Source organism: Camelus bactrianus, chromosome 30 (assembly GCF_048773025.1).
Source record: "Camelus bactrianus isolate YW-2024 breed Bactrian camel chromosome 30, ASM4877302v1, whole genome shotgun sequence".
In the NCBI taxonomy this organism is placed as follows: Eukaryota; Metazoa; Chordata; class Mammalia; order Artiodactyla; family Camelidae; genus Camelus; species Camelus bactrianus.
In genome coordinates this window covers 26838601-26852228 of record NC_133568.1, presented here as the reverse complement: position 1 = coordinate 26852228, position 13628 = coordinate 26838601, and the positions used below count along the sequence as shown (strand labels likewise).

At 41.3% G+C, this 13628-nt stretch overlaps 1 protein-coding gene across 1 annotated transcript in view; it reads left to right on the top strand.

Annotated features, from left to right (window-relative positions):
• The window catches only part of CYB5A (cytochrome b5 type A), a 34470-nt gene extending 24978 nt beyond the window's left edge, over positions 1-9492 (top strand). Inside the window, exons 2-5 of the mRNA XM_010971823.3 lie at positions 619-747; positions 2700-2729; positions 6362-6396; positions 8154-9492. Coding sequence (XP_010970125.1) covers positions 619-747; positions 2700-2729; positions 6362-6396; positions 8154-8235 — 276 coding nt within the window. The 3' untranslated portion in view covers positions 8236-9492. The remainder of the gene's footprint in view (positions 1-618; positions 748-2699; positions 2730-6361; positions 6397-8153) is intronic.
• Positions 9493-13628: the final 4136 nt, after the last annotated feature.

Below are 13628 nucleotides of genomic sequence, written 5' to 3'. Positions count from 1 at the left end.
TGGATTCTTTCTTTGCCTCTGTTCCCTATCCATAACATGTCCTATGGCAGCATCTTGAGCAAGTGACTACCACACTTGCTTGCTTCACTTTCTCTTCCTACTGGAGAGTAAGATCTGCAAAGGAACTCACCTGCCTGTCCAACAGGCTGGGTGCTGCTAAACTTGGCAGGCACACAGAGAGCTTTTCAAAGATGAATTATCACCTCAGGCATGATATGTCCACACTTAGATGGAAGAAGTCAAAGGTCAAAGTATAAGACCCAATTAAAAATAGATTGGGTAAAGATTGAGAAAAGCTTGTACTGAGATTTTGAGAGCTTTATGAAAAAGCAAAGAGGACATTCCCAAAGGATTAAAAATGTGTGCCCTCTGCTTTTATTACCATGTGAATAACCAGGAAATGAGCATTTTACTATTGGAGAAAGGATCTTCTGAACTTTCAAGAAGGAAATTGAATACAAAAGAGTGGTTTTCACCTATGTTATGAGCGAGTTATACTTCCACATTGTCATCTGTGACTTCTAAAGTAGCCTATTTGGTTCAGTAAACTGGCCATTTTCTCTTAACTCATTTGCCTAGAAAAATATTTAATTTTTTATCTATCTGTCCTCTGAACAGCATCCTGGTGGGGAAGAAGTCTTAAGGGAACAAGCTGGAGGTGATGCTACTGAAAACTTTGAGGATGTCGGGCACTCTACAGATGCTAGAGAATTGTCCAAAACATTTATCATTGGGGAGCTGCACCCGGTAAGCACCTTTGTGGGGCCTTGTTTCTCTTTAAGGCTATGGGTTGACCTTACTCAAATCTGTAGACTTGCATATTACAAAATTTTAAAAGGAGTAAAGCAAAAAACTTTAGAATACCATTTTTGTCATAAATACATTGACCAGAAATTTCTTTGCATCCTATGGTTGCATTTTTCACCAGCACTTAGGATCTTCTCATCCCAGGGTCATGTCCTGGGGACAGGGCATCTCAGAGTCTGAAGTATCCCTGAGCAGCAGATCTTAGAAGGTAGAAGTATAGACCCAGAATAGTTCTATTTTTGATTTTTTTTTGACCAAAGTATTTTTCTTAAAAAAAAAAAAAAAACCCTTTCTAATTTTCTGCTTTCATTAGTGTGAGGATATTTTAATTCTAAAAAATGATTTAGAAAAAAAAAATCAGCTGTGTTAAATGAAAAGGCTCTGACTCCTGCACAGCCCACACATGGTCCTCCTCATTCTTCTCACTCTCCCTCAGACCTTTGAGGATATCATCTTTGGTGCCAGTCTATGGACTGACTTTGGGAAAACACAAGCCTGTTTCAGCTTTTATGTAAACCCAGGGCTATAATAGGAGTTTAGAATCTTCTGTGGCATTTTCAAATGACCATTTATAACTTCACTTATCCATCAACCAAAGTTATCAAGGATAGAGCTGCAAAGTTGGAGAGAAGTAGTGGAATTCTCTGAGCATCCAAAGCAGACAGGTGGGTCCCTCCTAACTCTAGAGAGTGCATGGACCTCTCCTTTGAGCCAGTGAACACCTTTCTCCTTCCCCGGCTCGGGGCGCATTACCAGTGGCCAAACTGAAACGGTGGCGGTGCCGCCAGAAGTGGGCTCTCCGACAAGAAGGCAAATAGTCTTAACCACGGTGAGCACACGAGAAACCATATGAAAAGACAAAACACCGTACGAAACGTTTCATCGTGTGCGATTGATGTTTCTTGTAATGACCATGAATGCAGGAGAGCTTGAAGTAGGCTCTTTGCGGAAGGCCTGAAGGTAGGAAATCCGTTTTAGAGCAGTTTCCTTTGAGTGGGGAGGTGGTTCTTCTTGGTGGTAGGAGATGGTACTTTGAGAGAGTAAGCTTCCTTTATCTGGACAGTTTATTCGCCCACATATTTTCATCTTTATCTTTCTATTTCCCCAAAATGAAGTAATCAGACTATCAGAGAGGCTTTCCCTTAAAATGTTCCATCCTGTCCTTATTCTTTCCATTCCAAAGCTTGTTGGGGTAGAGCAGGTGAGTTTTCAGGCTGTGACTACAGCATCTCTGCCTCACCTGCCGACTGGGCTCACCTGTGGTCAGCCTCAAATGTACTTTATTTTGAATTGGCTCAGCTGGAAGTTTAAGTAGCTTATGACCCTCCAATTGGGAGACTGCAGGAATTCACTGAGGATGTCACACAGGTCACACACACACAAACCCCAAAGGGAATTTCAGAAGATAGAAGAGAAGAACCTGATTAGGTCTTAGCTGCTCCCTGAATTACAAATCAGGATCTAAGTCTAATAAGTGTGTGTACAGATCAGTGTGCACATTTGACTATCACGGCTATTCTAAACTTTGGAACTCTAGATCGAAATACCTCTTGGCACTTAATCTGCTATTAATTTTTGCAGTCAAATGGATCAAACTGTGTGTTTAACAACCTAGATAGAACCTGAAGTGCTAATTACTAAACAGTAATTTAAAAAAAAACTCAGTAAAAGCAAGCACTTTGGAAATGGTACTTTTGCAGATGTTTTTCCTTTCATATAATGTGCCCTTTTTTTTCAAGTCCTGTTTCTCCTTTGTTTTTTTTAATAGTCAGTTTACAATGTGTCAATTTCTGGTGTACAGCATAATGTTCAGTCATACATTTACATACATATATTCATTTCTATATTCTTTTTGTAGTAACCTATAATGTATCTTATTTTTTTAATTGCAGGATGACAGATCAAAGATAACCAAGCCTCCGGTAAGTGTGGTCTTCTGCAGTACTCGGTGACTAGTTAATCTTCACTGTATTTCGTACCCATCAAACTGGAGGGCAAAGGTCATTTACTTACCTGAGTCCAGCACAGGTCTTTCTAGGTTAGATGAAGATGTAACCTGTTGGCTCAACAAAATTTATTTGTTTAGACCCATCATTATATTTCAGTAGGATAGTTTGTATGTTCTCTTCACAAGACTCTCAATACTTAAAATAATTTTTTCATCATAATTACCAACAGATGCCTTTTGAAGAGCTATTTTTTATAAATAGTACTGTGCTTCTAACTGAAAGATTTGACACAAGGCTTCTTTTCAGAGAAGTGAAAATCTGAGCAGAGGTCTTAATACTTTGGCAGGGGGAGGGTATAGCTCAGTAGTAGAGTGTGTGCTTGGCATGCAGAAGGTCCTAGGTTCAATCTCCAGTACCTCCATTAAAAAATAAATAAACCTAATTACCTTCTCCCTAAAAATAAAAAGATTTTTAAAATTAAATAATTAAACTTTTGAGGACACTAGCCATGTCTTCTCATCTCCATGTCTCTGGGACATAGTAGGTGTTCAATAAATATTTGTTGGTTGAATTTAATGCTAATTAAATAATAACTTTTTGATGCATTTTTTCCTTAGGAAAGGAAAATCTATTAATGGTAATTTTATGCCCTGGTTCATTAGCACTCCTCTCAGCTGACCAACTCACTTAGACGACTGAGTCCCTTTTTGAGGCTACTTTTTGGACAACTGAAATTCTGCACAACATGAAGTTTTGCTTTTTCTCCAGTCTGTCGGGGAAAAAGTAATTTTTCCTGTTAGGTGTTCAGTATGTTAATCATCTTGGTGCTTATCATTCAGCTTTGGTAAAGCAAGGATTTGATAAGGCTCATTACATGAACTTAGAACTAATGTGGATCCAACCGTGTCCCAAACCATGATTCCTGTCAGCAGAAAGCACCGATTGGGACTAAATCTCTCACATAACTGCTTTACCTCTGAAAGACAGCCCCTTTCCTCCTTTAGAACATATGTGACTGGGGTCACTGGAGGAATGTGGGCCAAGAACCTGCTGTTTTTCTTAGAGGCCACAAGCCATCACAATGAAAGAACAAACATAACCACTTTTCTAGAGTTATCTTTCTTGTGCTTCTAGTTTATCAGAAGAAGAGAATGTCCTTCATTATTTCTTCTGTTGTGTCTGTATAACCACACCATCTGTCTCCAGGCTGATAAATGTATGCTGTGGTCTGAATTTTTGAAATGTTGCCTGCTTAAAAGATCTAGTTGAATTGTGAAATAAGATGCACCAGAGATTCTTAGCTTGAACCTGCCTAAAGGGAAACATGCCAAGTTGTCAACTTAAGATATTTGTAGACACAGATCATGCATGTTTAAATAAGCAAATATATATCTATCAAATTTGCCTACATGGAGAGTATCAGTGGTGGCAGTATCTTTCCATGTTTGCAGTTTTCAAAGCCTTGCTGTATAAGTGACTTGATTTGGTTCTTGTGATATCCCTGGGGATCCATGGTCCTTTCAGGGAACGTGAGACAGTGAAGCTCAACCCGATTCCAAGCCTTGACCTTGTTGAAGGTCACTGCAGAACCACACCGAGCACCCACTTTAGGCTCAGTGGTTGCAAGTCTCTCAAGCCTCTGTAGGCTCTAGCCTTTGCGTGGAAGGCATCACTGCCTCAGAAGTATTTTGGGGAAAGCTCTCCAATGAAGGAATGGGCTAAGTTAGATGAACTTATAAATGAGATGACTTTCCCTTGCAAAAGCCTGATGGTCTTTGCATGCCTATATAGAGAACTTACTATGTGATAATTTAATCGTTAACCTTTTTCTGCTTGAAATTGAACCCTCAAGGTCACGGAGTGAACAGGAGGCAGAGCCTGTAACAAAGACTGGAGTCTTCTCTCCCTGTTTATTGACATACTTGGTAGTTACATTCCAAAACCCACCCGAGGTCCAAGTGCCAAGTGGTAAATCAAATTTAACTCTGAAGCACCCCTGGGTTAAGAGCCTATCAGGTAGTGAGCAGTCAGAAATGTATATGATCTGTTAAAGCTCAGCTCTCTGGGGGATAATTGTGCCTGGCGGTGATGACGTGCCAGCAGGACATTAGTGCTCATGGTGACAGTGACAGTGGAGGAGGGCAGGCCAGCTGCTTTTCGTACAGAATTATCCACATGTCTGGCGAAATGCATGTGCTCAGTATAACGAAGTAACAGATCCACATTTGCCTTCTGTTGACTCTTTCAGGCTTAACTTTCTAGTGCGACAGTAACATTTTACCTTGAATGAACTGTTGTATTTGTTTCAGAATTGATTGTGTCTTCCTTCTAACAAATAATAATTTCTCATTGTCCAATTACTTCTAGTAATCCTTGTTAATTTTATTTATCTGTACAAAATTTGAAAACTAATCTTGTAGTGGTTACAAATACTTTTTGTAGTCTCTAAGATTTAATGTTGCTTAAAAAGATAATAAATGTGAAGTTTTCTTTTGAAATGACTGTTTTTTTTCCCTCCTCCTGTGTCAGGAGTCTTAAAGGTCATGTTTCCAGGTTGGTGGGTCTCATAACTGCTTTGCTTGCCCCTCCCTGAAAGGTTTCTGCCTTTTCACGGGAGGGTCTTTAACGCGCCTTGCTGTGTGTAGCTTTGCCTCACTACAAACCGCTGATTGTTTTGCTACTGGTTTTTTATCTTGTGCTTTGGAAAACAAGAGAACTCTGCTTGTTTTTGGCTACCTTCCTTTGAGGCACTAACACTTTTGCTGGTGTGGAGCTTCAGGAGAATGCTTCTTAACACGTTTTCAGGCCCAGAAAAGCTTCCATTCTCACTAGACCTTAGTTATCCAGCTATTTGGGGAAGCAGACATCCTAGAGCCATCCATAGTTCACTTTCACAGTACTGACAGGAGGGACCTCAGTGCTGGGAAGTAAAACAAGCTGCAATCATGAAACACCCTGGCATTTGGAGGTTTCTTGGTGGGTGACAGTGTGAAGTAAGCCTCTGAGTCTTCCAGTGTCTTTCTGGAGCCTTCTTGCCATAGTTAAAGAAGGCCAGGAAAACTAGTCTAGAGTGTTACAATGTAAATGACACTTACTCTTTTCTTTTTGGCCAATATATCTTATAATCTGAGTACACTTTTACTTCATATGAGATTTAATAAAATAACTGATGTTTTGTTGAACGTTTCATTCATGCTTTCAAAGAATGGAACTGCTCTCTTTAAAGGTAATGATAGGTTCTGTGTATGTGTAAATGATACCTGTGTTCAGTTTCTACATTAAAGTATTTAGATGTCTATTGTGTGCAGAATATTTTAGGTAGCCTATTAATTTTTAACATTTTCTTTCAAATTATCTAGGTTATGTTCATAAATAATTTAAATATAGGTCATTCTTAAATTTTTTTCTTCTGAAAAAATGGTGAAATTTTGGGCATTTAGATGAAGACATTTATGATACAATTTTTCCTTTCAACGTTTTTTGAGGACTGCATTGAATAAGAAGTGAATTGAATAACCTATTGTGATCTTGTTTTAAAACAGGTTTTAGTCAATTTTATGTGTACTCATATGTTCCCTTTAACTCACTTTTTCTCTTGGTTTCAGGAAACTCTTATTACTACTGTTGATTCTAATTCCAGGTATGTGGTAGTTTTCTTTCAAAGCATTATTGTGATTAGAAGGCTCCTAGAACAAGGGTTGATCTGGGGGCCTCTCCCCTCATCTGAGGAGCCTCTGATCCCAGGCTCCCACTGTGCCCCTCTAGCGGACACCCCCAGGGTCATCTTCACTAAGCACCCAGACTACACAGGGCCTTCCCTCCTAAACTGTCAGACAGCTCAGACCATGGACACTCTTCAGAACAACCACAGGTCTCACCCTCCAGCTGCATCTGCCTTAAGGAGCAGAACAAACCCACTCTCCTTTTCCCGCACGGCAGTCCTGTGACCTGGGCAATCTTTTAATCTCCAGACACATCATTCTGTTTTCTTCCTCACCAGATATGTGGTCAGTTTCTTAAATTGTCGTGATTATATCTCCCTAAGCGTGGCTCAGTTTTCCCTTCCTCCAGTGGGCCCTAGAGTTGAACCCAGAAATCCAAGTGTGTAGCATGAATCTCTTGTTCTAGGGACTAGATTCATTTATTATAGTCCAAGATCATACTGACATTTTTGGCAGCTCTATCATACTGATTTGTATTATTACCATCATATGTATAAATAAACAAATATACATATATATATATTTGGACCCAAGATCAAAGCCACACTCCTGCCTGTTCTGTTTCTCCCTCTTGGATACCACTGCCCCCAGCTGTCGGTGTTCTGGTGTGTCCCCTGCAGTGCTTCCCCTGCTTTTCACTCAAATGTCTCCTTCTAAAATGGAAACTGAAAATCCACCAAGATGAAATTTACACTTATAGTCCTTTTGCAGTTAAAATCATTATATTGAACTTGGTCTTTGAATGGGTTGACATGTAAAGAGTATTGAAGGATAAAAAGTTTATGACGGAAAATCTATGTATATGTAGGTGTTACCTGTCTCTATTCAAATTCTAAAACCTACATATTAATTTGTTTTCCAAGAAATTATAGGTTCAAATCTATATTGAAAGTCTTCCTAGCTCTGCCCCTGATTTGATTCATAGTCTGTCATTTATAGTAGATCAAAAATTCTGTGCACTGGGACTGAACGAAGACTAAATGAGGGATTTTTGTGACTTTACAGCTGTGGACCACAGATTAAGTAGTTGGGGCGTGCTGTTTCTTAACTCTTTAAACCTGCCACACACGTGGGAAGATTAGATTTTCAAAACAGAATCACAGAGGGAAGAGCTGTGATGCTAGCAGCAACCTTAGTAATCATATGCCTCAAACTCCCAAATTTTATAGCTCAGGGACATGATTTGCCCTTGGCTGATAGAGCTTGCTTGCTGACGGCTCTCCCGAGATGAGAACCTTGATCTTCTGGTTCTCAGTTCAGTGCCATTTTTCAATTCTTAATTAGTGGATGTAATTAGACTAAAACCTGTTAAGAATATTCACTTTTATGAACTTGTGGTACTTAACCCAGATCTGGTGTCCTTTTGATAAGTCACTAGTCTTAGGTGGCGTCTGTTGTGGGGGTGATTCATAGCTTTGTGTAAGTGCACAGAAGTAGATGTAAGTGGACGGGGAAGTTGTTAGTTTTCTTACAAGGCTGGGGGCTAGAGCAGTTGCCAGTGTTCCCGGATGTGTGTTGTATGCATGTCACTTTCTGCAGCTCAGAATTACTTTTTCCCCCAAATAAGCTAGAAAGGTAATAAAAACGTGCCACGGTGGCCTTCGTGGTAGGAGGAGCAAAAGTTTTGAGTCCCTGCTCCAAACACCATGCAAGCATCATTGCTGTCTCTTTCCAGCTGGTGGACCAATTGGGTGATCCCAGCCGCCTCGGCACTGGTCGTAGCCCTGATGTATCACCTCTACACATCGGAAGACTAAACACATTCTCAGAAGCCAACGAAAGCAAAGATTGCTTTGGCCCCAGGAGAAAGAAGCCACCGTTAACTGCTTTGACTGACAGAACCCTTCACCTGAAAATAATCTGAATACACCTGTTCTGCTTTTCGCCTACATTAGACAAAAAACAAACCAAAAGGAACTGTTCTCCTATTTCTACTTTCAAAGTTTCAGAGTGTGCCTTTTTATTCTGATGTTCACATCACTATGTCATTTGCTTATTGTGGGCACCATCGCTTAAACCATGCCATCGCCTTTGCCTGCCTGTTTGGTATAAAAGTGTCTCTAACGTGTAGAATCGGCTTGTTGGGCAGTCATTGAATGTGCTCATCATTCAGGCCCAAGTTGTCTGTGTGATGCGGGGAGGGGCATCCTTGGATCTCTCCTTTTGTTGCTTCATCTAATTGAATAATCAGGTATTGGATGTTTCCAACGTAGTTTTTTCCCCCCCACGGAAATTAAGAAAGGCCCAGAAATAATAGCTTAAAGATTTCTAATAATTGTTCTACCTGAGCAATTGGATAGATGATAAAAAGAGAAAGTGGCCGGTAGGACCTACAAAAGAGACTCCATCTCTTCTTTGATTAAAAAACACTAACAACATAAAGAAAAGCCTGTGAACTATGAGGGAAAATTACCACTGTCCCTTCTCTCAGCTTAAAAATGTCATTCCAAAGAGCCTCTCATTTACACAGGTTCTACGGTTTTGCAGAGTCCTCCTTCAGAGGTGAAGATGCTCTATGTGCTCGCTTCTGTAAGGACATGCTGATTCCCTGATTTGTAAAAACACTTTTGAAAGGGATCGTGGGACATTTGGAATCTGATTGTTGGAGAAATTGGGGAACTCTGGTGTGGCTCCTGTGGGCCGATTCAGTCATCCCACCTCGGTTTGTTATTCTTTGCCCCATGCCTTCTTTAAAGGTGGAAACTTGGGAGGTGATTTTATAGACTCGACGTATTTTGTAGTTAGCGATGATTCTGCAAGTTTCTATCGGCGTGCTAGCCAACTGACGACCATGGAGTTCTTCAGAAATAACTAAAACACATCGGAAAGGAATTTTTTTAAAGCCTAGATTTTTATAATCAATAGCATGTATCAGCCTCTGCCTTTTTTGTCACTGAACTAACATTAGAGTGGATGTAGGAGGGTGGTGGGGCAGGGTGGCCGTATCACGTGGGAAAATGCCTTGCAGAGGAATCCTTTGTTCAGATTTTAATAAACGTGTGCCTGAAACAGAATCATGCCTCTTGGACTGGACTTGAAAGTGCTCCAACGCACATCCCTCTGAGCTTTGACACATCCGCAGACAAGTCAGTAGGCTCTGACATAAACGTGCTGTCGTGACCATTGAATCATGGATAGGTCAGTAGCTCACTGAAAACAGTTTGTGAGGCCTTTGTTCTGCTTTCTGATGCTTATGTATCAAGGATTTCCATCGGATGTTCTGCAGTTCTTCCTCTAGGATGGGAGAGCTGGCGGTTCACTGTCCAGACATGGGTTCAGCATTATAATGAAGGGTGTGTCTGGACATAAACAGTATAACCAGAGGGATTAAGGCAGGACACTCGTGCCTCCGCCTGCATTTGTACTCACACCTCCTCTCCCCAGATGTGTTCAGGTTCTCATGAGGCTTGAAATGACATGACAACCAAGGTTGCACTCCTTTGCCCAGCCTACACGTGCAATGAATGTGTCATGTCCCCCATCTGGATCTCCTAGAGGAAATCTTGCTTTAAGTTAGGATGAGATACTTGGTGTGTGAAATTTGAGCAAAGAGAATCGTAATTGTGATGTTTACAGTTAATAGCCACATCCTGCCCGTGCGCAGGAACCTGTGAGGCTGGCCTGACTCCTTTCTCCTCTTCTCTGCTTGCATTTGTGTTCTGTGTCACCTTATCCAGAGGCCCAGTCTGGTTTGGCTCCATGTCGGGGTGGAGAGCTCTGGTGCTGGGGATAGTACAGAGTCACCCTTGTGAGATGAGCGTCCACCCCTGTGCCAGCAGCATTAGCACAGGCAAGCTCTCACGTTGTCCCTGCCCTCAGCGAGCCTTACCACGTTCCTGCGAGGGGCAGGCAGGGCCTGATGGAGGGGTGGGGCTGGGCTTCGGTATCTGCTGTGTTCAGCTGCTCGGAGCTGGGCGACAGGGCAGGGGCAACAGGAGAGGAAGAGGTTTTATGCAGGAAGCCTGGAGTCAATCTCAGAAATAACAGGAAAGGACACAAGGGATTCCCACGGTGAATGAGTGGGGAGAGGGTTCATCTGGAGGCATATTTTGCAATCAAGAGACGTTTGAGAATTTGAGGTCACAAAATCATTATGTAAATTCTAAAACATAAACCACAGTTCCGCTTGGTTTTTGATTGTCAAAATATGAACATTTCTGTCAAGATAGAAAACGAACCCCAAGTTGTGGGTGGGAGTGATGTATCTGTCAGGGGAAGTGCTATGAACGTGAAGTAGGGAGCCCTTCTTCGCTGCTTCTCTCTGCTCTTGCTTCAGGCACCTTGTCTTCCTGGTCACTCCTTTTTCCTACCGAGGCAGGTGATGCAAAGAATCCTGTAAGTCATGAAATTCACTGTGGACCAGATAAAGCTTCTGTGAATTTTGGAAGTAGAATTTCCCATAAAAGCGAATTGTCTTAAGGAAGGTGGGCCCACAGGTGGGCTTTCTGCATCTGGTGGTATTTGGAGGCTCTAGGACCAAGCTGAAGTTGACTCAAGGTTTTGGGTGGCCATGAAACAGTTAAACTTCCAGGGCAGGGCTGTGGTGGACCCCACCATCACCATTCCCTTTAAAGAAAGAAGCAAGTGAAACAAGTTTTCTTTGTCTGCAGTGTAGGTCCTCCAGAAAAATGGTGCAAAAGGTGCAATTGCAAAAGTTTCACCTTCAGCCCAAATAATTTAAGAAACCATTAAAATGACATGCTGTCAATTTTAGATTAAAAAATTCTATTTGCTTTAGTATTCTTGGCCACCATGGCAGAATTCTGGAAATAGCTGACAATTAGAAATTCTGGTAGAAGTAATTTGAAATTCACATGGTAATTTTAAGTGACATTTATCCTGTGGTGAACGTTCAACAACTTTGAAAACTATTATTACATTGTCCTAATATTTTATTGCTAAACTGGTTACTTCACTTTTTATGATTATGCTTGTCAATAGCTCTTTAGGAAGAAATCATTGGAGAATTGTCAGATGAAATTATTTAATATTTTTATAAGTAATAGCATTACTTTCACATTCATTTTCTCAGTTAATCAGTTCAAGAACACAATAAAAGATTCATAATAATGTTGGAAGAAAGCATAGGCATAGTTCTTGATGATTTTGGCATAGGCAGTGGTTTCTTAGATAATAGTACCAAAAGCACAAGCTAAAAAGAAGAAATAAACTGAACTTCATCAATATTAGCAACTTCTGTGTCTTAAAGGACACCATCAAGTAAGTGAAAAGACAACACAGAGTGGGAGAAAATATTTGCAAATCATATATCTAATAAGGGACTTTTAAATAACTCTTACAATTCGATAAACAATAATAAACCAGTTGAAAAAGGGGCAGAAGATCTGATTATACACGTCTCCAAAGAAGGTGTACAAAGCTGGTGAGGACACAAATGAACTGATGTTCAACAGCATCAGTCGTTAGGAAATGACAGTGAAAACCACAATAAGATACGACTTCACATCCACTAAGAAGGCCATAATCATAAAATCTGATGACAGGAAGTGTTGACAAAGACGTGGAGAGACTGGAGCCCTTGTGCGTTGCTGGTGGGAATGTAAAATGGTACAGCCACTGTGGGAAATAGCGTGGCAGTTCCTTAAAAAGTTAAACATGAAATTACCTCCGACCCAACAATCCAGCTTCGAGGATATGCTCAAGAAAATCGAAAACAAGTGTGCATACAAAAGCTGGTACATGCATGTGCGTAGCATCATTATTCCTAATAGCCCCAAAGTGGAAATAGCCCAGATATTTGTTCATCAACAGATGAACGGATAGACAAGATGTGGTCTATCCACGCAAAGGAGAATTATTTGACAACAAAAAGTACTATGCATGTTACAACGTGGCTGAACCTTGGAAACACTGCTGAGTGAAAGTAGCCAGTCACAAAAGGCCACATATTGTCAGATTCCATTTATATGAAATGCTCAGAATAGACAGCTCCGTAAGACGAGAAAGTGGTCAGGGAGGAGGAGGGTTAAGGTGAAGTGGGGAGTGACTGCTAATGTGTATGGGGTTTCTTCTGGGGGTCGTGAAAATGTCCGAGCATCAATCGTGATGATGGTTGCACATACCTGTGAACGTACTGAGAGATACTGAATTGTACAGTTTGGATGAACTGTATGGTGTGGGATTTACAGTTCAATAAAGCTGTTATTAAAAAAAAACAAACCAGCACAAGCAAAGTAGACATCCTCTACCCCCAAGAAATAGGTCTTCTCGTGTTTGTTATCTCAGAAGCACCTGTCCAGTTCATGCCCGGAATGGGACCCCCTCACATCCCACTCACGACATCGCCTCCTAGAATCGGCATGCTGTTAAACTCGCGAGGGGACTCTTACTTTTTAACTTTGTATTTTTGTCCTCTTACATATTGTTTGAATGAAACTGTATGACCTTGGCAATCAAAAGTAAGAAATAGCTCTAATGGTCTGTCTACTGTCTACCAGGATCCATCTCCCTTCACCTCCACTGTCACTGCCTTAGTTCAGGCTTACAGCTCGTCTGAATTTTTGTTGCAAATGCTCCCTGGCTTTGCCCACCCAGTCTGTCCATGCTATTCTGTTTCATGCTGTATCTTTTAAGCCTTGTTCAATTCCTGGGACATAGGAGGTGTCTGTTGACTGGATAACTAAACTAATAAATGACTGAAGGCCATTGGCTCGTCTCCCACCTCCCACTCTTATTTCTAATGTCTTGTCCCCATTTTCGGATTATTCTTACTAAGACACTACTTTGATATCATTCTTGCCCAAAAGCCATGGGGGTGACAGCAAGTCCAAGGTGGTGCTGAAGGCCTGTGCCCCACTGCTCCTCAGCCTGTGAGGATAGTGAGCATTAAGAAGGGCAGCCAGAAGGCTGGCTCTGTGTATATTGGAGCACAGGTGCGTTTAGACTCCAGAAGTTTCTCAGCAATGGCAAGAGGCAGAGAAAGATGTTATCTGTCAAAGCCGTGATAGTCTCACATGCCAGATCCCGCTGGCTGAGGTTACGCCAGTGCCTAGATCTTGGAGCCTTTCCAAAAGATGGAGGGTGAGGGAGGGTAGAAGTTTATCAGCTGCAAACAGGAAGGAGGGCAAGGCTGGTTACACACCCAGAGGTTAGGAAAGTTCTGTGCTCTTGGACCCGAGTTTGATTAACT